Source organism: Lytechinus variegatus, chromosome 13 (genome assembly GCF_018143015.1).
Source record: "Lytechinus variegatus isolate NC3 chromosome 13, Lvar_3.0, whole genome shotgun sequence".
NCBI classification, from domain to species: domain Eukaryota; kingdom Metazoa; phylum Echinodermata; class Echinoidea; order Temnopleuroida; family Toxopneustidae; genus Lytechinus; species Lytechinus variegatus.
Window position 1 is genome coordinate 23,784,500 of NC_054752.1, and position 22,069 is coordinate 23,806,568.

Genomic DNA, 22,069 nt, shown 5'->3' on the forward strand with positions numbered 1-22,069 from the left:
AAAATTTTAAAATTCAATTCAATTTATTTGACCAAAGCATTAAAATACAATAACATAATACACATACATAAAGCACAATATTTACATTGGTACAATAAATAAAATGCTTGGCAGAAAGCAGCCAGAAAGGAAGAGACCCTTATAACGGCCGACCTTACAATATATCATAAATGTTGTAAAAGTACCTAAGACAAAATAATACAATAGAAATACAAAACAAAACAAATGGGGGAGCAAGAGCTAAATGAAACAAATTTTTAAAAATAACTCACAGCACATGATAATTAGCAAGAATGATTTCTTTTGATCTCTTATTAAATAAATTAAAAGATTGAACCTCCTTGAGTGGAGATGGTAGAGAATTCCAAATGACTGTTCCTTGATAAAATGACAGATTTTTTAAGAAAAATGTACGTATGAGAGGAGGATGAAAATCAGAAGCACTCCTAGTACTATGTTTATGAATATCACAATTTAAATTGAAATATGTAAGTAATGAGTCAGGGAGATTTTTTTTATGACATAGATACATGAAAATTCCAATCTGATACACATACAAATCATTGAGTCGCATTATTTTGAGTAAAGAAAATAAAGATGAAGTATGGGCAAGAAATGTGGCATGGTCGATAATTCTGACTGCACGTTTTTTGTAATTTAATAATCCTATCTATGGAGGCAGCAGATGAGTTACCCCATACAATGATATTATAATACAAATATGGAAGTATAATTGAATGATATATCATCTTTAAGATGGTCATAGGAAAGTTTTTAAGTGTATACATGACACCGATATTTTTAGATAGATTATTACAAATAAGATTAACGTGATCGGTCCATTTCAATTTATTATCAAATATTACACCAAGAAATTTTAAAGAAGACACCTGGTTGATTTGAGATTTACAAAGGTTTATAACGATATCGTCAGTATTACACTTTTTATTCGAAAAGACCATAAATCTAGTTTTCTTAATATTAATTTTATTATTATTTTCATATAACCATTGGGAAATTACATTGATTTCTTTGTTGAATCTTGACTTAAGCGTCTGTAGGTCTTTGTTTGAAAGAAAAAATACTGGTATCATCAGCAAAAAGAATACATTGTAAAGAATTAGAAACATTTGAAATATCATTAATATATAATAGAAATAAAAGCAGGCCCAATATGGAACCTTGCGGTACACCACATCTGATATGTTGAAAACAAGACTGTTCATTATTGTTACCATTTGCTTCCGATTTGAAAGATAGCTTTCAAAAAGATTTAGTGTTATTCCCCTTATTAGTGTTATTCCCCTTATGATATTAGAGTTGTATTTTTTGGCGACGTCATACTGTATGCGAGCAACTTCCCCATTATGACGAGTGGATACAACTCCAAAGGGGGGGGGCAATTTTTTTAAAGAAAATTTTTGACAAGCCCAAAAAGAAAGATTTTTAACCACAAATTGAGGATATTTCGTACCCGAAAAAAATTGACAAGCAAAAAAAAAGGTCTTCAATTTCAAGGGGGGGGGGGTACACCTCGGTTTTTCTTCTCAAGGGGGGGGGGCACATGTCCCCTGTGCCCCCTCCCCCCAACCCTGGATCCGCACCTGGAGGTCAGGAAGAGGAGGGGGCCTGGGGAAGAGAATGGGATGAGGCGTGCATATCACTAAAAACGTCCTTTTTTTCTTATCAGATGTTGTTTAAAATTGTCAGCGTTCTGGTCGTTGAATTTTACTTGTTTAGGCCTATCCCTAGCTTTTTTTTTCTTTTTTTTTTACCCGGAGTATATGCCTACCCCTGAATTTCTGTCACCCCCCCCCCCCCGGGCTCTCGTCAATCAGGTTTGGACTCAAACAATATCCACTAAAACGTTTGAAAAGGCAAGGCGAACAAATTTAGTCAAAATGGTCAAGTTCACTGAAATATAACGGATACCAATAAAAGGGCAAGGCAGCTATTGCCCCTATTGCTAGCTCGAAGCGGTTTGGAGGCGGGACTCTGGGCCGGAAGTGGGGGCCGAGAGCAGTGGCGTAACTACGGGGGGGCACGTACCCCCCCCCCCCCAATCGGCTGGCCAAAAAAAAAAACCGGGGAAAGGGAGAAAAAGAGGGAGAAAGGAAGAGAAACGTAGTGGGAAAGAAGAAATTATTAATTTTATATTATATTATAATTATGTTATATTACTGTATATTACATGAAAAAACTTTTTTTATAATAACTTTATGAAACATAATATGCCCAGGGCCCATGTCTTCATTGTTAATTGGTGCTCGCATTGTCTGTTTAACTAGATATAATAGATCAAATACTTTTTTTTCGGAATACTATAGTTTTCAAGTATATATGAGAGACGTGACGTTGTCAAATGAAGTCAATATACACCAAATAGGTTTCCTCGCACTTTGAGCTATTATTGTTTTATGTAGTGACATATGCTTCTTTTTCATGACTACTTAAATTGATCGCCCCATTTTAAGGTCTTAATATAAAACATTTCCTGTCCGTGCTTACGTTCGCATTAAAGGATTGGTGAGATATGTCTGCTCATTCATGAATTCCTTAAATGTCCCTTTTTCTGATCTGAATATCAAAAATTTTCAGCTCGCGCTTCGCGCTCGCATCATTTGGTTAGTGAAATACGTACTATGGTCTTAGTGAATTCCTACAAACAAGCCTTAGAAAGCCCCACTCCAGGTCAGAATTTCCTAAATTTCAGCTCGCGCTCGCAATATTTGCTTAGTGAGATGCGTATGTGAATCATGATTACAATGACTACAAGTGCTTCCTGTTTTTAGATATAATTCTAACAAAATCAGCAAGCGCTTGGCACTCGCATTAGATGAATATGGTGAGATGTGTATACTCTTAATTGATTCCTAAAATAAAGTCCTTAAAATGTCCCTGTTTGGGGTCAATATATACAAAAATTTCAGCTTGTGCTCGATCGCGCTCGTATTGTTTGTTTAGCGAGACAGGTATGTAACATGATAACAAAAATTTGCTTATTATGTCCCTTTCTAGGTCTAAATGTCAAAAAATTTCAGCTCGCGCTTCGCGCTCGCATGATCAGTGAGATACTTATCCGTTTAATGGCACTGTCCTTAAAATATCTCTTTTAGGTCAGTATACCTGGCAACTGAACGCGCTTCGCGCGCTTACTAGGTGACTCAAAATTTTTTATGGTGCCCCCCCCCCCATGCCGTGACCCACGGTACGCCACTGTCCGAGAGCCCCTTAACCCCATACTGCAGATGAGTAGGGATTTTCCCAGGAAGAAAAAAAATCCGCAGCTGACTCCAATGATTGTGACCAGATTGTGACTGTGCATGCAGCGGTTTGCACATCTCGCACTCAGCTCATGCATATTGATCAGCGCCAAGCGCCAGCGCTGTACGGGTGGCATAACAATACGAGGGGTTTTCATCGAAGGAACGAGGAACCACTTGATGAAACTACAGCTGGAATAAAAGTTGGAACTTTATCATTATGGCTCATCAGGAGAGCGCTCAATTTGGGAAAGGAGATTTTGTTCTCCTGGATGAAATTACTGAAGATGCTTTCATGGCGAATTTGAAAATGCGGTAAGTTTTAATCAAATTTATGTACCGGAACCCGGAGACATTAATCAAACGAGGTCGGATGATCGGCTACCAGCTACCGGGTAGGGGCGGGGCATCGCTTGGTCGTTTGCCTGGTCCAGCTCTGTCGAATATTGATGCCTATTAGAGCTAGAGGCTATGCAAGTTTTATCATCATTTAATGTAAATGGCTAAAACAAGTGAAATGGAAACTTGATAGACAATAAAAAGTGTGTGTGTGTGGATTTTTTTTCTACTGGGCGAGTGACACTGAAAATGATGATTACGTTTTTGTTGAATGTTGTTCCTGGTATAATTTTTTTTAACAAACGTAGTCAGATCCAATCTCCATTCCCCCCCCCAAAAAAAAAATATATGTGCAGGAGGGAGCTAGTGGGGGGGGGACTGGGATGGAGGAAAGGGATTTTTGCTGGTGCATTTATGAACTTGCATCAAATTCAAATCACATGGGATCTGGATTCTGGGACAGGTTTTTTCAGAAGTTCAGTGTTTCTTAGAAGTTTTGTTAACACTTCTTTTGTGATTATGTTCATGTCATTCATTTTTCAACTATAGAGACCAAGTATTCTCAGGTCATTCAGTATATATTTTTGGAAATCCCAACATGCATGTAAGTTGGAGAGCAATGCAAACAATATCAGTTTTGGGTGAAATATTTTCTCATTTACAGACAATTATTTCTGAGAGACAAATATTTTTATTGTTGTTTTTAATCATGGTGGATCCATTAAATCTGTAAAAGAATCAAATTGTGTACATTGCCATTTGCCAATCCACATTTTATTCACCAATGTATCTATACATAATGTCATGATAGACCTACTCTATCTCTCTAAAACTAGCAAGCGAAATCATCCCAGACAATCTTGTATCCAAAATCAAAATCATTAAATCCATCTCAGCCTGCATTAATTACAAATTACATCGGGTTTTTTGTCCAACAACATTGTATGAATTAGCCCTAATCCATACGTTGGTAATTGCTGAGGAAGAGTGAGCTGAAGGAGAGTTTTAACTTGTGACCCTGTATGGGCCTACTTTTACAGTCTTTCTTCCTCCTCAAAAGGGCGATGGCATGGTCGATTTGACTTGTACAATTAGAAAAGGAAGTCGCTCGAGCTATGTTTGTATTGAGGGAGTGTGTTATACCATGATGCATAATACTTGTGACAGTATGCATGTACATTTAACCCCTACATATCAGTGTAAATTGGGATCTCTCACTTTACAATCTACATGTATCTGTCCATAGGGTGTGATTTCTCCTGCACCCCCCCCCCCCTCTGCCCCGCCTTTAACTTCCACCCCCTCCCCCTTCCCTATATTCCTTCATTCCTCCATTTTCTCTTCCCTCCCCTCCCCCTTCCTTCCTCACCCTCCCTTACCCTCATCCTTCCCCTCTCCTACCCCCCCCCCCACATTTCACTTACAAAAAGAAATTTTATAGTGACATGAGGAAATGTTTTCTTAAAATAATATACAGACAATTTTTTTCAATTTCATTAACTTCAAAACCAGCAATTTCACTGTTCAAGCAGTCAAGGTTAATTACTTTGAAGAAAAAAGAACCTTGAATAAAAGCATTGTCTCCCGACTGAACATCAGCCTGTCTGAACATTGCCTAATTTAATAGGATAGGAAGCTGGCTTCTCCATGACCGCCCAGACAATAAACAAGCCTCTCAGTCACAGCTGGGTTCAGCCCTCAAGAGAAAGTATGAAGACCACTTACTGCATTCTTCAGGAATGACTTCATTGTATACATGAGTCACGCCCAGTGTGTATTCTTGGCTTTCAGTTTGGGCGGTGCAAAGAGAAATTACTATTTTGGTGTGATTTTATAAGTTATGATTTTGTGGGAGCTGGGAGCAGTCCAATATTGTGAGAATTGACAAACTTTCTGAAATGAGTCATGCCATTTCGTGCTGTTGGGGTCAGGAGTTCATAAAAATCGGCAATCGCTACAAATGTTTGTCATCATCTTCCTTGTATCCTTGTTTGATGTACACAAACTGTCTTTGTCTTTTTTACCCCACCTGTATTCTTTTTTTTTCTTCTGATTTTTCTGTTTCTACTCCTCTTCCACTTCCTAGCTCATCCAGCCCAGTTTTCCTTTGCTCTTCGAAATCATTCCCTATGTTCAAAACAAAAGCAAACTTATTGATTAGTCATTGTGTTACACTTTTACAATTTCCCATAAGTCACAACACGTAAATTATTTATGAATATTTTTAAAGGTTTTTCATGCATTATTTGTTTTGTAAAAGTAAATTGTTTATGTCTAGATGTGACATGTGCTTGTTGTAAATTTGTAAAATAAATTTAGACATATGTCAATGTACCTTGTAGAGAACCATCCTCTTTTTTTACATTACATGTACATGTACATGTAGGGGCAAAAAAGGGCAATTTCAGAGATGGAGAATCAAAGGGAGAGTATTGGAAGAAGGAGGCTGGTTTCCTCCCCCCCCCCCCCCATCAATCAGGGTCTGTGCCTGGAGACTAATGATTACCCAAAATTCTTCAGGCACCTTCTGAATTCACATTATTTGCTAATTGAGTCATGATTCCATTGTCATCCATTCAGCAGATTGCCTCAGGCTTGTTGTACTCGAAATCAAAAGGATACAATGAATTGTGAATCAAAAGCAATTTCATGAATTAGATGAAAATAGCAGATAGGGGTAAATTTCATGATCCCATGATTCCATTATCCTTTCTACGACTTTTAGGTTTTCAATCAAGGTAATGGACTTTCATTGAATGGAGATGGACTGCATGAATGGAATGATTCCAAAATCAGTAGGCTTGTATTCAGACACCAACATTCATGCTTCAAATGTATTAAAGGTTAATATGCAAATACGTGCATCATAATTATTGCGAATAGAGATACATGTAGAATACATCATGTACATGTAGGCCTACATGTGTATGAAAAGTAAAGTCCATTCAAAGTTCATTGTTTCAGGCGAACAGCCTACTGAAAACTATTTTATGGAAATCTGAATGTTGTTTGATGATAAAGGTCATCATTATAATGTACATGTACAGTGCGTCCCACAAAAAACGAAACCGAGATTTAGAGATGATTTATCATAACTTAATCACAAATACAATAGACAAATGACCTACCATTTTAAAGCTTAGAATCTCCTCTTTCATCTGAAATTACCGGTACTTAGATTATTTTTCATTCACGCATGAGTGAGCAAAAACAATTTTAAAAGGGAATACCAAAAAGTCACTTGGCGGGCCGTATCTCGGTTTTAAAAAGGAAACCACATTTTAAAAAAGTTCAATATCTACTCTTTAATTTGATACCTCAATTACAGAAAATGGTCAAGAAATAACAAAGTTCTGGTTATTTGAAATAAGGCTTGAATTTCAATAATTTCATAAAATGAAGCGGTTTTACAGGCTAGCGTTCAAACTCACTCGACACTCCGTTTTGTTGACGATCAGCCATGCATTAAGTCTTTTGTTACCATGCGTTAGCTTCTGTGGGAAACCAGTGAGAACACGTTTATTTAATGAAATTATTGAAATGCAAGCATTGTTTTGAGGGATGATAACTTTTTTACTTCTTGACCATTTTCTGTAATTAAGGTATCAAATTAAAGAGCAGATATTGAACTTTTTAGTCATAAGATTTTCTTTTTGAAATTCAGATACCCCCAGCCAAATGAGTTTTTGGCAACCTATCTTCGAATTGTTTTTGTTCACTCATGCGTGAATGAGAAATAATCTTAGTAATTTCAGATGAAAGAGGAGATTCTAAGCTTTAAAATGGTAGGTCATTGGTCTATTGTATTTATGATTATGATAAATCATCTCCAAATCTCGGTTTCGTTTTTTTCTGGGACGTACTGTATTGTAGTGTTACATGTTATCGTACATACTACATTTTCAAATAGTGAAGTGAATGTACGTATGTAATCCCTTTTATAGGCATTAGGCCCTGATTGTAGTATGCAGACATTTTAAAAACATTATTTTTTATAGTCTCAGTACATGTAGACTACAAGTAGGGCATACATGTGCAGGCTTTTGGCCAGCAGAATTTTGAAGTATTTCGGCCAACAAAACATTTTAGGCTCTCGGGGGGTCGTTCAGATCCGAAGCTAAAGAAATTACTTGCCGAGAATGTCACACAGTGCAACAGGCCAAGCATATAGCCTATACAGTGTACATTAATAGGCCTACACTGTGCAGCTGTGTGAGCAATTTTTCTGGGTGTTATTAATCAGACTGAGGGGGGGGGGCTCTTTGCTGAACCAAATCTTGGTATTCAGTTTTGTGTCAGGTATATTTTTGATGGACCAAAATGAAATGAATGTTTATGCAAAATCTAGCACAGTGTATATCGGCCTTCATGTACAAATGTAGTTCTTCATACTAACATAGACCCCTGTTACATCTGAAAGTTTCCTACCCGAGACCCGACCGAGTCCACTTGCAACCTTGACTGGATTATTGGTGGATTAGCTTCGCGAACGGACCGAGTCCGAAATGTGGTCTGTTTACATCACAGTGTTCATTCCCTCCCCTATCACCCTATCTGTACTGTTTCGAGCGGCATCCGATTGCTGACACCTTTAAAAGGCGCTCTCGATCTAGGCTCCGAATAATTCGTGCGCGCTACAGTAATTGAAGTTACCCGAGATTCTGAAAGAATGCTGATGATCCCAGCAGTCGTGGAAGATATGATCGACTTGAAAAGGATACGTTTAAAATGCTTCTTTTCACTCAAATCAAAGACTTTATCAATCACAATTCACATGTCGCATGCCGCAAAAACATTCGAAGAACGACGGGGCTGGGGAGGGGATAGCACGCACTATATGACGTAATTTGACAGCTGGCGAACGGACCGAGATAGGTTCGAAAGCTTGTGTGCGTTTACATCTACGAATCGGTTGACCGGGGCCGGCCCGATACCTACCCGAGACTACCTCTGGATGTGGTCTAGGGTAGGTTCGCTAAAAGGTGGCCCGAGGTAGGTTTGGGATGTTTACATCTGATTTCTTTCCGACCCGAGGTAGGCCCCGGGCCGGCCCGAGGTAGGGAATCTCTCAGATGTAACAGGGGTCATACATGTACTACAGTGTTGGCTTAAAATGTAGGCAGCACTACCACTACCAGCCACAGTCAGACTGCAGGTCCAAAGAAAGTGGCTTCTTTCATCCAAGTGATATTCATGATTTGAGTTGTTTTGCATATTTAATGAGCTTGATGCGGACCAAAACACCTCTTTTCATTCGGTCATTGCTGCTCTAATTGTGCATCGAATTTCATGAATTTGGTACCATTGTAAAGAAGAAGAATCATTCTCTCAGGTCATGTGTTTAGATTTATTCAAAGATTTTGTAATATAGGTTAAAATTTTGATCTAAAATATGCTACAAAATAAATATTTTCACCTGACAAAAGCTGCTATTTTCACACTTTATTTATGTTTGAGCCCAAATGATTTTTATATCATGATAAAGCTGAATCTGTATGCTTTGAAATGATATAGGTTTCAAAATAAGAATTGGTTTAATCGGGTCAAGATCACACTTTTCATTTGCCAAGTACATAAAGCAGTTTGAAAATAAGAATACTGCACTCTGATTGGTCAAAGAGACCACCCAGTGGCAAATTCCAACGGTTCCAGTGCCTGGGTTGGTTCGAAGGTCACACTTCCCATGTGGTAATCTCCTCAAATACCCCGCGCCTGTTGTTCTGTGAACCTTATCCAGCCAATCAGGACTCTGGATTTCATGCAAGTACAAAATTTCAGAAATCTCGTCTTGTACCTTGGTGGGAAAAGTGTGATCTTGACCCGATTAAAAGGTGCCGCATATCAAGAGTGGCATTGTGAGAAAGTAGAGAAGTTCAGCTTTATGGTGATATAGATATCATTGAGGCTCAAAATAAAAAGTTTTGCACAATTTGCAAAAGAAAACAGAGGAAGAAAATTCAGTTTTGAGGCACACTTTCAGGCCAGAAATTTACTTATTTAACAAAATATTGTATACAAAATAAATGACCAATATGAAAGAGTAACTTTTACTCTATCTGATGGCGCAATAATATTTCATTTAACTTGAGGTTAAAACAGGTAAATTCTTAGAGAAAGAAAATCTCACGAATCACGAGATTTTGCAAGGAGGAGGATTCAGCCACGAGATGATTTGGATGAATCTGGCCTTTTTGCTCATTAGCACAGGGACCTGCGGTCTGACTGGCCAAGGTTAGGAGTTTCATGTAAACAGGATATCCTTCAATACAATGTGCTGTGCATTTCCCACTTTTGGTGATTCGAAAAAATAGGGCATCCCATATCCCATTCAGATTAAAATATTGACTGGCCAAAATTTTGACTTTTTTGCTCAAAATGCTTTCAATAAATCATTTTTGTTGCTGGTCAGAAATCATTTTGGCTAGCTATCCATTATGCAAGGCTCCACATTAACTTTTTTTGGTGGTGGCCCGTTCGGGCCACCAAAACCTTCAAACAATTTTTTTTGGTGGCCCAGCAGTAAAGTTTGGTGGCCCGAAAAATATAAAGAAAAACATTAATTAAATGAATAAAACAAACTTCTGAAATATTCTGCAGTCACTACCACTATTCTTTGTACATCTTGTATGTGAATCGTGCTTGCTGTTATTTTACTTATTTTGTGGTAATATATAAATTGTTCTATCATTGTAAATATGAAATGAGTGAAAGAGAATAAAAGAATTGTATTGTTCCCAGGTTGTGTGGACTTTTAATCTCCATATAGACACACACTCATAATGGTGAAGTAAACAAATAGTGCATATAGCAAACTCAGATAGATTTACAAAACAATGATTTTTCCTTTCTTCCTTTTTGATCGTAAAACATAGATTATGCAAGCCCCAAATCCAGATTATTTTCTCTTTTCCAGCATATTATAGCAGGAGAAAATCACAGAAAAATATGCTGCAGAATTAGAACAATGTACAAAAGGGGGAAATAAACAAAAATAATTTTTAGAATAGTATATTGAAAAAAGAAAAAAATTGTAAAATGAATAAGTGAAATGAAACAAAAGAAAAAATGAAGAAAGAAAAAACAAAGAACAGGAAAAAAATTGAGAAAAAAAACAAAAGAAAATGTAAGAAAAATGAATAAGACAAAATTAAAAAAATAGGGAAAATTATTATTATTATAATTATTATTATTCCGTAAAAACATTCTTTAATCAGGCATATTCAATGGGAAGGGGTATAAATGGTTTAATCACTGTAAAAAATGAAAGAAAAAAATAAGAAAACGGCATAAGTTATCTGGAAAAACAGTGAGAAAATTCCTTCCCTATATTTGACAAAATGATGGAAAAATTCACAATTCATATCAATGAAACACCTTCCCAAACTATTAACTTCCTTGAGAGTGGTTTAAGAAGTCATTGAACAAGAAAGAAAGAAGCTGTCTATTTATTTTTGGCTAGAAGAGACACAGCTTCGAAAAAACGAAATATCAACATACATACAATTTCAAATGCACATGTGGGACTGTGATGTACTCACCATATGTGTATTAATGCATTTGGAAATCGGTCTTTTTGAGTCAAAAGAGAGGTCATAATTCCTCCTTTTAATGCTTGCAACTAATCAGGTTTCAGTAATATAGACTGTAGAAGGGCATTTCATTGGTGTAAAATGAAACTTTGACGTAGATTTTCAATGTTCTGGGGAAGATTTCTTAGCAGTAACATTTCGTATCGAAGCTCCTAAGTCTGAATAGTCTGCTAGCGCACAGCTAGCTGGCTGCAGTGGTTTCACGCATGCAAAGCTCAGTCAGACATGGCCGGCTGAATAATAGTTGTGCCAGCGGTAGGCCTACATACAGTCATGACTATGCAATCTTTGTGTGTGTGTGTTTGTGTGTAGATTAACAAAAAAGGCGCATGACGAATTGGCTTGCAAGTTGAACTGTAGAAAGTTGATAAATGCATGCAAAATCGGGAGAAAAATTGCGCTACTTTGAAAATTATTGGTTGCCCGATTCGGGCCACCAAAACTTAACATTTTTTCAATAATGGTTGCCCGAGATGAATTTTTGGTGGCCCCGGGCCACCGGGCCACCACTAATGTCGAGCCTTGCATTATGCTCAGCCAAAAGATTTTGGTGGGAAAGGAGTGACAGCACAACCTGTGCATGTATAAAGTTGAATAATCCTCTTTCCTATGTATTAAGAATGGTTTTGAATCTATGAAATACATTGTAAAAGTGCTTTGTAATGTAAACCTTACTTGTTTTGAGAGATAGGAGTGCAAGCAGGAAATACTTCAACTCCGGAAGGAAATGAAAGGATGAATTGCACAAAAGGATGTGAGACCTCCAAAAAACGATTTTGAGTAGTCTATGTACTGTTTGATCATCAATGAATTGCATGGCTTGGGGGTATTATTTTGCTTGAATTTATCAATTAAATTCAGGGAGCAGCCGGACCTCTGACGATCTTCCTACTGTTGTTTATTTGAAAAAGAGTTATTTGTGCAAATAACTCTTTTTCAAATAAACAATGTAGTAGGAAGATCGTCAGAGGTCCGGCTGCTCCCTGAATTTATCTCGGAAAGACTGCACAGTCTTTCTGAAATAAATTCAGGGAGCGGCCTATCTGTTCCTCCTTGTTATGTACATTTATTTAAACAAAAAAGTTAGCCAAATCTTTTGTGTTAGTGTAAAGGGAAGACATGATTGCTCTGGGGGCCATTTCATGAAGCTGTTCGTAAGACATGTAAGAGCGACTTCAAGAACGACTGGTGAACCTTTCTTACGTGCGTAACCATCACCAATACATCTACCACAAGAAAGGATCACCAGTCATTCTTAAAGTCCCTCTTAACTTTATACGAACAGCTTTATTGAAACGCCCATCTGGTCTAGTTCATCTTGCAGGCTACACTTGTACGTGTACATGTGTATACATGAACTTGAAGCAACCAAATAAAATGTTTAGTTACTGAAATAATTTTTTCGCAGTCACAATGACATCAATTATTCCTGTAATTTGTGAAACATAACAGGAATTAAATTGACCAGGGGGCCACTTCATAAAGCTGTTCCTATTTAAAGTTAAGAGCGATTTTAAGAACGACTGGTGAACCTTTCTTACGCGGGTTACCATCGCCAATGAATATACCATTTACCAGGTCACTCTTAAAGTCGCTAACTTTATACAGACAACTTTATGAAAAACCCACCTGGTGCATGTAACACAAGCTTTATAGCGGTTGATCATTGGCTCTTTGTGGTTACATTTCTACAATTGATAGTTTTGATTGGTATGTATTCAGATCAAACACAAAATCAGCCCCAGGAACCATTTATAAGAGCACATACGGGGCCGCCCAGGTTGTTAAACGTTAAACGCAAGCAAGCTTTCATCAAATTGACATTTATTGCATGGCAAAGACAAAAGTAAATAATGTTTTGTGGTCCTACAGAGGTAATGTGTACATAGTGGGTTCATGATTGCTTTGAATAAACGAAAAAATGCAAATTACTGTCTGAGCTCAGTATTGGCTTGAATTCAGCATGGACCCACATGTACTAGTAGGTCCATGATCTCAGCCACTTAAAAGAGAAAATTGTTTTGAACCCTATAAAAGTGAGTGCTAATAAGCCAGTTCGTAGTTCCTTTCTGCGCATGATCAGAAGAAGGTCATTTGTACTATTAATGAGATAAGCACCAACTTTGATGTCTTGATTATTCATATATTCTTTCTAATTGTCGTTTTCATTTACATCCACAAAAAGCAACAATGCTTCCACGAACCACTGGTATTTCACAGTTTGTCAAGTACATTGTGCAACATGCTAAGATATGCATTCAAAGATTGGATGCAACAAATGCCTTCATTAAGTGTTCATTTGTGTGCTATTCTAGTCACCTGGTTTATTCAATTTCTTCATCCTGCTATGTAAGGCAAGCTTACGTGATATCTTGCTTTGAAATCTGCCTATCATGATGAAAAAAATGAAAGGTCATTTGACCAAAATTGTCCATGAAGTAACTACGAACTGGTCTATTTGTGCTGTCATTGCTCTGGCCAAGCTGTCAGATCATACAGCTTACTACATGTATTTTCTCTTCACAATCAAATCATTGTAGTATAGTCACAGAGTATAAAAATTACCATATAACCTTTTTAATTATCAAGGTATTGTTATACAAATTTTACAGATTTGTATTACCATGGACCTACTTGTACTAACACATGGTATTACAATGTACTAGACTTGGTATCTCCTTTTTTTGTCTACATCATGTAGAGTTAATAGGAAGTTGATTTTATTAAAAGCAAGGCAATACTTTCTCTTTCTGTTTCTGATTGGCCTCGCTTCTTGAGAAGTTTTTTTTTCTTATAAATGTAATTAAAAACTAGAAAGGTATACAAATTGTAGTAGATCATAAAGTTTCAAGTTGAGCGTTAATAAATATTATGTACTGTATAATTGTGAAGGTTTATTTATGACCCTATTCTGTGTGATTTAATAGGCAATGGAAAGTCAACAGCAGTGTACAGTGATGCAAAAGTTGTTGGAAATGGAATGCATTACTATGCTGAATAAGACATTAAAATTGTACAGTACTTGACTCTTTGTCTTTTTTTTAAAAATCACTTCCTTTTGAAAGCCACTGACTCTTCTTGATCAATATATTATTGAGTGGTGATGTTATTTCCCTTTTCTTCTGACACGTACATGTGAATATATTTATGTCACCTTTTGTGATTGTGCCTTTTGTGGCTATATGTATTGTTATGAATTAATGGAGGAGGCACAGTGAATTGTGCTGGAGAGGTTCATGGACATACTATGTAGTCTTGACTGTCTTGTATCTTTCCACCTCAAATTCTCTATTTACAGTTGATCCCTGTAGAAGAAGAAAGAAGAGGAGGAGGGGTTGGAGTAATGAAGAAGAAGAAGAAGGAGGGAGGAGGGGGAGGAGGAGGAGAAGAAGAAGAAGAAGAAGAAGAAGAAGAAGAAGAAGAAATAGGAGGAGGAGAAGAAGAGGAAGGAGAAGAAGAAGAAGGAGGAGAAGAAGAAGAAGATGATGATGATGATGATGAAGAAGAAGAAGGAAGAGGAGAAGAAGAAGAAAGAAGAAGAAGGAAGAGGAGGAGAAGAAGAAGGAAGGAGGAGAAGAAGGAGAAGAAGGAAGGAAGGAGGAGGGGGAGGAGGAGGAGAAGAAGATGATGATGAAGAAGGAGAAGTAGAAAGAAGGAGAAGAAGAGGAAGAATAAGAACAAGAAGAAAAGGAAGAAGAGGGAGAAGAAGGTGAAGGAGGAGTCTGGTGGGGGGAGAAGAAGACAAGAAAGAGGAGAAGAAGAAGGACAGAAAGAAGCATTGCATTGATGAGGTCTGAGAAATAGACTACAGTGTTCACTATTGTGGAGACTTCAATGACTTGGTCCAGCAGGGGGTTCCCCAAAATTGTATGTGAGTCATTCAGCTGGAAGGGGGTTTCCCCCATTTACCTGCTGTGACATATAAAACACAGAAATCCCTCAACCAACTTTATTTCTTTCAAAAATCCTATTAAAACCTTTTAATATTCCATCTGCTTTCCAATTTTTTCCTCATTTTTCCATGAAGGTTTATTCATGTAAATGCCACAATGGGAATGCATTTTGATGGGCCTAATGTACATGTATGAGGTCTTATTGTATTTAGAGTCTTCACTTTAATTCAGGAAGCTACATGAAACTTGAAATAAAATGCTTAGTTTCTTGGTAATGTATTACTGAGTACTTTGTATCGGCATGAGTGCTGTAGTAGTACTGTACATAATGATACATACATGTACCTGTACATGTACTGTAGTAAAGCCCTTGATTTTTTTTCTTTTTTCTGTTGGTCATGTAGGAAAGAGAAAAACACAAAGTTCTGTTAAAAGGATGTAGCAGAGCTATACAAGGGGACTAGAACATTGTTGTTTTAATAGAAGTTTGTTGAGTTTGTAATTCATGTATCGTCAATGACGTTGACCAGTAATTCTTTGACACATGTACATGTACAGTGTAAATGTAAAGTACAATGAAAAATTTTCTTTATTACTTTATTTAATTCAACGATGCTATAGGACTATCCTTTGTCATCGATCAATGTGAAATAAACTGTACATTTATGCTCTTGGTTTCAAGTACATGGACATGTACATGTAGTTGCACGTGACATCGTGGCAAGAATTTCTTTGCAATTCACCCGTTTCATATGGTATTGTACATAAAATACTCGAGATCAAAAATGCGGAAAAGGATATGCATGTACAGTGCAGTGACTGACCTACAAAGGTTTGTGGCCGATCCCATCAATTTATGGTGGCAGGGAAGCGTACACGTAAATTGTTATCTGGACGAAGAAATCCAATATAGAAATTAATTTCAAACTCATCTACCGTGTGTGTGATGAACTTCATAATATGCATCAGTGCTATGATCTCAGTAAACGTAGCAGTGGTGTTTTCCCACGTTTCCCTATTGTCAATAATTAGCTTTGTTTTTTAATAAAGTTGTTTGTCTGTATTAATGGTATCAGTGAGACATGTATGTAAATTGAATTTGGCATTGCTAATTAATTCATTATGCACTATTGCCGACGGAGATTTATAATCCATCCTTGTCATGGTGATATCATTTTGCGCTCGCACCAATCTAATTATACTAATATTTTTATTACAGGTATCCTTTTGTTCGTACTCAAGATTATTAAAACAGAACGTTGATAAATTGTGGAAATGTGTGTTTCATTTGAATCACATGTATTGACACACACTAGTGTACAGCCTAATGAAGTTTTACAATTATTTGAGTTACAATGCAAATCTTGTATTTTCAGGAAAAGTTCATCAATTTATAATTATTTTTACTCTTACAATTATTTGAGTTACAATGCAAATCTTGTATTTTCAGGAAAAGTTCATCAATTTATAATTATTTTTACTCTTTATATTAAACTAATTTGATTTCATATTTTGGGGGCAAAATGATTTCGTCTACAATGTCCATTGAGGAAACGATACCATGTTCAGGTGTACAAGTCATGTAGAATGAACCAATCAAAGAAAAAAAATCTTAGAAATATTCTGTCAACTTCAGTATCCAACTCCAAGGTCTATTGGAAAGAGAATGGAGTTGTTTTATGACACAAGAACAGAATATTAAAGGTAAATGCCAGTTTTGGTAACGATATCAAAATGAGTTCATACAGAATCCAATTAAATGACCACCAAAGTGTCTGTTTGTATAAATAAAACATATGTGCCAAAGGAATGCTGGAAGAAATTGTGTAATTGCTGAGAAATCAGCAAATAAGCACAGGATTCGGGTAGAGCGACGGGCCCGACATTCGAAGCAATCATTATACACTGTCCCACGTGCGCTTATCTGTGTTGGTGATCTTCAGTGTGAACATTTTTCAGCATAGATTTCAAGATTTCACAGAGTTCAGTTTATGTAACTGTGCCAGATCTAGATCCTCGATGATATACTGACAATTAAGCCTTGTTTTACAGACTTTCTCATGAAATCAGTGTTTACTGCAACTACTGGTATTTCTCTTTAATCTAATCTCTGTGAACCCCTCCTCTTCCCCCATCTCAGATTCCAAAAGGGGCGCATCTACACATACATCGGAGAAGTAGTGGTATCCATAAACCCATACAGAACTGTCAACATTTACGGAGATGAGCAGGTTAATGACTATAGAGGGCGGGAGATCTACGAACGCCCTCCTCATATATTCGCCATTGCAGACGCAGCGTACAAGTCAATGAAGAGGAGAGCCAGGGACACATGTATTGTTATATCAGGTATTGTATTGTACAGTATTCATTAATTATTTGAAAATAAGACATTGAACCCACAGAGTTTATATAAAGAAAACAAAAAAGAAAAAAAAATCATATTTGACAAATTCTTAGGGAAAAAAATTTAAAATTGAAAAAAAACCCATTAAAATCAACAAGCAAAATAATCATCAAATTTTGTTATATTTTTAAAAAAAATAGAGTTCTGATGCAGAAGTATACAGTTCAGGCATTGGGGAGTATTCAATTTTTGGGGAACTTTGTGAGCTTTTAAAATTCTTTTCATCTGTAGGAAGAATTTAAAGTGGAACATAGAATTGGTGTCCTGCTCTGAACCACTATTAGAATGTCCACTTTCAGAACTCTACCTGTTTGCCATTTACTGAGTGCAATAAAAGATGAATGCTACATATAAAAACCTATGTCGTACATTGTAAAATACCCATTTCTCAAGATGGTTTTTAAACCCGGACTATTGTTAACCCTACATACATAACTCCGTACTATACTTTTTCGTGTTCGCACTAGCCAACTCTTCTGCCTAACCCAGACAAGCATGGGACAGCTCTTATCTCTGATTGGACAACACAGCTCCATTGTGCCTACATGGAGCACTGCATGCTTTTGTAGGCTTCCACTGCAAGATAAAATAAAAAGACTTTTAAAACTCAATCATGTTCAGTGTCACATTCTCGATGCTGAAGGTTGTATTCTCAGAGCTGATTGCGTTTCCAAACATACCTTTTTCGGCATTTAAATTTTCCTCCGAATCGCGATCCGAAAGATGTTGTATGACCGGGAATGGGGGGACATTGAACACACCCTTTGTTTGTCATTATATAGCCACGTTTTACGTTTCCAATCATGATTCATGTTGCTGTTTAAATTTGAAGAACACACCCTTCCGTGTATAAATACCGGGTAGTACAAATCTTTGTCTTGTCATTGATGGGCAATTATTCATTTGCTAATTGCATTATTTTTTAATATTTTGGACTTTACAAGCATTGTCAACCTCTTGATATCATACAAAGTACATATCCAATATAAATGATTCTTAGAATTCTTATCTAGAGTCTATAAACTCATTGATACAAACTTTAATTCTGTTACATGTGTAGTTTCATTTTCTTTCTTTATTTACAACAGTGTATATTAATGTTCAAACAATATTTATCTTGGTACATGTAATACTTTTTAACAGAATGACTTTGTTGTGTTTCTTTTATATTCAGCATGCCAAATTTTAAGTTTTAGATTTGCAGATAAAAATGCACCATCCATGTTGGCACAGAGCATTGTATTTAAAAAAATGTTTGATGCATATACTATGATATAGGCTAGTCCCTTAAATAATCAATCATGTTCAGTGTAACATTCTCGATGCTGAAGGTTGTATTCTCAGAGCTGATTGCGTTTCCAAACATACCTTTTTCGGCAGTTAAATTTTCCTCCGAATCGCGATCCGAAAGATGTTGTATAACCGGGAATGGGGGGACATTGAACACACCCTTTGTTTGTCATTATATATCCACGTTTTCCGATTCCAGTCATGATTCATGTTGCTGTTTGAATTTTAAGAACACACCCTTACGTGTATACTTAGTAAATAGTACAAACCTTTGTCTTGTCATTGATGGGCAATTATTCATTTGCTACTTGCATTATTTTTTAATATTTTGGACTTTACAATCATTGTCAACCTCTTGATATCATACAAAGTACATATCCAATATAAATGATTCTTAGAATTCTTATCTAGAGTCTATAAATTTCAGACTTTACTCATTGATACAAACTTTAATTCTGTTACATGTGTAGTTTCATTTTCTTTCTTTATTTACAACAGTGTATATTAATGTACAAACAATATTTATCTTGGTACATGTAATGCTTTTTAACAGAATGACTTTGTTGTGTTTCTTTTATATTCAGCATGCCAAATTTTAAGTTTTAGATTTGCAGATCATACACTCATCCATGTTGGCACAAAGCATTGTATTTAAAAAAATGTTTGATGCATATAGGTTAGCCCCTTGAATAAAATTTTCAAGTATTAAAACATGGCTTTAGAATTGAAATAAAAATTCTTTATTTTTGTTATGAAAACAACAAACACAAATAAAAAAAAAAATAGGTTTAAATGATATCAGAATCCACATACATGTAGTCACAAAGAAGGCAGTCAAGGCACTTCATAAGACTGAGTTGGTCAAAATAATTAGCAGGTTCTATAAATATCAATAAACGTATGGAATAAACTCTCACATTTTTATTCATGACCACCGGTATTAATCAGCAATGTGTGCCTCGCTGCACCTGTTTGTTTTGTAGGCTGGTGTCGGTATTGATCAAATTAAACAGAATCAAGGACAAATAGGCTTTATTAGACCCCATCCACACTAGGGGAAATCTATTATACATTAGAGAGTATCGGCACAGAGAATTATAAATTCATGTTACTGTCACTTTTTTAGTGTCAACCCCTAAAAATTGACATTTATGCTAGTGTTTACCTTTGAATCTACTCACATAAACGATAATACATGTGGTAATAGGGATCAGTGTACTTTTGGATTTATTTCTAATCTTGACTTAAGAAATAGTCTAGAATAGATATCCTAGCTTCACATTTAAATCCATAAAGTTTAAATCTAAATCTAATATTGAAATTTAGAGTGTACTACTTGTACGTTTATGTGTTGTCAAATGGACGTCATGAAAGCTTGCGCATAATGAGCCCCACCCTTTCATTGTGTAATTTCAATTTCAGCGTTGTCCTTTTGGTGATGGTGTTTGGCTTATTTTAAATCGATAGAGCACCAAATATGAAATAAAGCTGATCACCAGATGATTCTCATTACACGGGCCATGGAACGGTTTTGAAAGTGGGGGGTCATATTTACATTATTTGTATACGACTGGTTCTGCGGCCCCTGCAATACATGTAGATGTCCAGCTATTGATAATATAAATATTGTATGCATTTAAAATAAAATGGTAGTGTGAATGAGGGGCAGGTAAGAATCAAGGACAAATAGTCTTTATTAGTCCCAATCAAGGACAAATTTGTATGGAAATCCATCCAAAAGGATATTAGTCTGTGGATTCGTAGACTCCTATGGATCATTAAACTTTACATTTAAAAAGAATAACAAAATATACTACAGGTGTATATAGTATTAAACACAATAGTGATTATGAATATTGCCCATTTTTGTCTCACCTGCGTAGCAGAGTGAGACTATAGGCACCGCTTTTCCGACAGTGGCGGTGTCAACACCAAGTCTTAACCGAAGGTAAAGCTTTTGAAATGACAGCATAACTTAGAAAGTATATGGACCTACATGTAGTTCATGAAACTTAATTGGACATAAGGTTAATCAAGTATCACTGAACATCCTGTATGAGGTTCACTTCACATGACCAAGGTCAAAAATCATTTACATGTAGGGTCAATGACCTTTGGCCCAATTGGGGGTATCTGTTGAATTACCATCATAAATTTGAAAGTTTATGGATCTGATTCATGAAACTTGGACATAATAGTAATCAAGTATCACTGAACATCCTGTTCAAGTTTCAGGTCACTTGATCAAGGTCAAAGGTCATTTAGGGTCAACCTTGTCCACGTTGGGGGTATTTGTTGAATTACCCTCATATCTCTGTAAGTGTATTGGTCTACATGTAGTTCATAAAACGTGGAAATAAGAGTATCCAAGTATCGCTGAACATCTTTTGCGAGTTATAGTAGTTTTCAAAGTCAGCGCTGCTGCTATATTGAATCGCGTGATGTGATGCAGGTGCCAGAGACATTCCACTTGTTAATTCTAAATTTTAGTTTTAGTGTTGTATTTCTCTGAATTAAAGGACATTTGCACCTGCAATGTAGAGGTACTGGGCTCAATTTCAAAAATTTTCAAAAGCTAGTAGTAGGCCCTACAGTAAATGGAATTGCTGGTTTGATGAGATTATGACAATTTTTGAAACTGAGAACTTTATTGTTATCTGGAGATGACAGAGACATGATTGACTGCTCTTTTGTTTCTTCTTCTTCATTAATTCATATTGACTCTGAGCCTTTGAAAGTTTGAACCCTTTTAAATGTAGAAAATACAACAATTTATGACCATAGTTAGCATAGCCTTCACTATTGAGTTTATAAACTCATTGCCCACACTGTATAATTTCTCTGGCTCATTTGTGATGGGCAGAAGCAAAATTTGACTGAATGGTTCATAATTTTTGCAGATGCTAATCACAATTGAAAGCAGGGTTTCTGAGTGTAAACTACATGTACATGACGTAGTATTAATTTTGGAAGCCAATTAAATCAACGAGGCATGGTTCACTATCCGGTTTACGTGCAAAGTCAGTGTTTGATAATGCTGCAATGCTGCACAATGTACTGCATACAATAGGCTTTAATACAATTCTAAATTTTTCATTGAAATTATTTTTTTAACCAAAATTATATGCAGTTTCATTACACTGTTCTACTACAGTGTTTGATAACACTAGGGATGGATGGGTTGGTTAATGGATGGAAGGATGGATGGATGGGTTGGTTAATGGATGGAAGGATGGATGGATGGGTGGGTGGATGGATGGATGGATGGATGGATGGGTGGGTGGGTGG

At 36.4% G+C, this 22,069-nt stretch overlaps 1 protein-coding gene across 1 annotated transcript in view; it reads left to right on the top strand.

Annotated features, from left to right (window-relative positions):
* Nucleotides 1–3,317: 3,317 nt before the first annotated feature.
* Nucleotides 3,318–22,069, top strand: part of LOC121426334 (unconventional myosin-Id-like) — a 64,356-nt gene continuing 45,604 nt past the window's right edge. The window contains 2 exon segments of the mRNA XM_041622602.1: nt 3,318–3,578; nt 17,225–17,433. Of these exon segments, the coding sequence (XP_041478536.1) occupies nt 3,484–3,578; nt 17,225–17,433 (304 nt within the window). The 5' untranslated portion in view covers nt 3,318–3,483.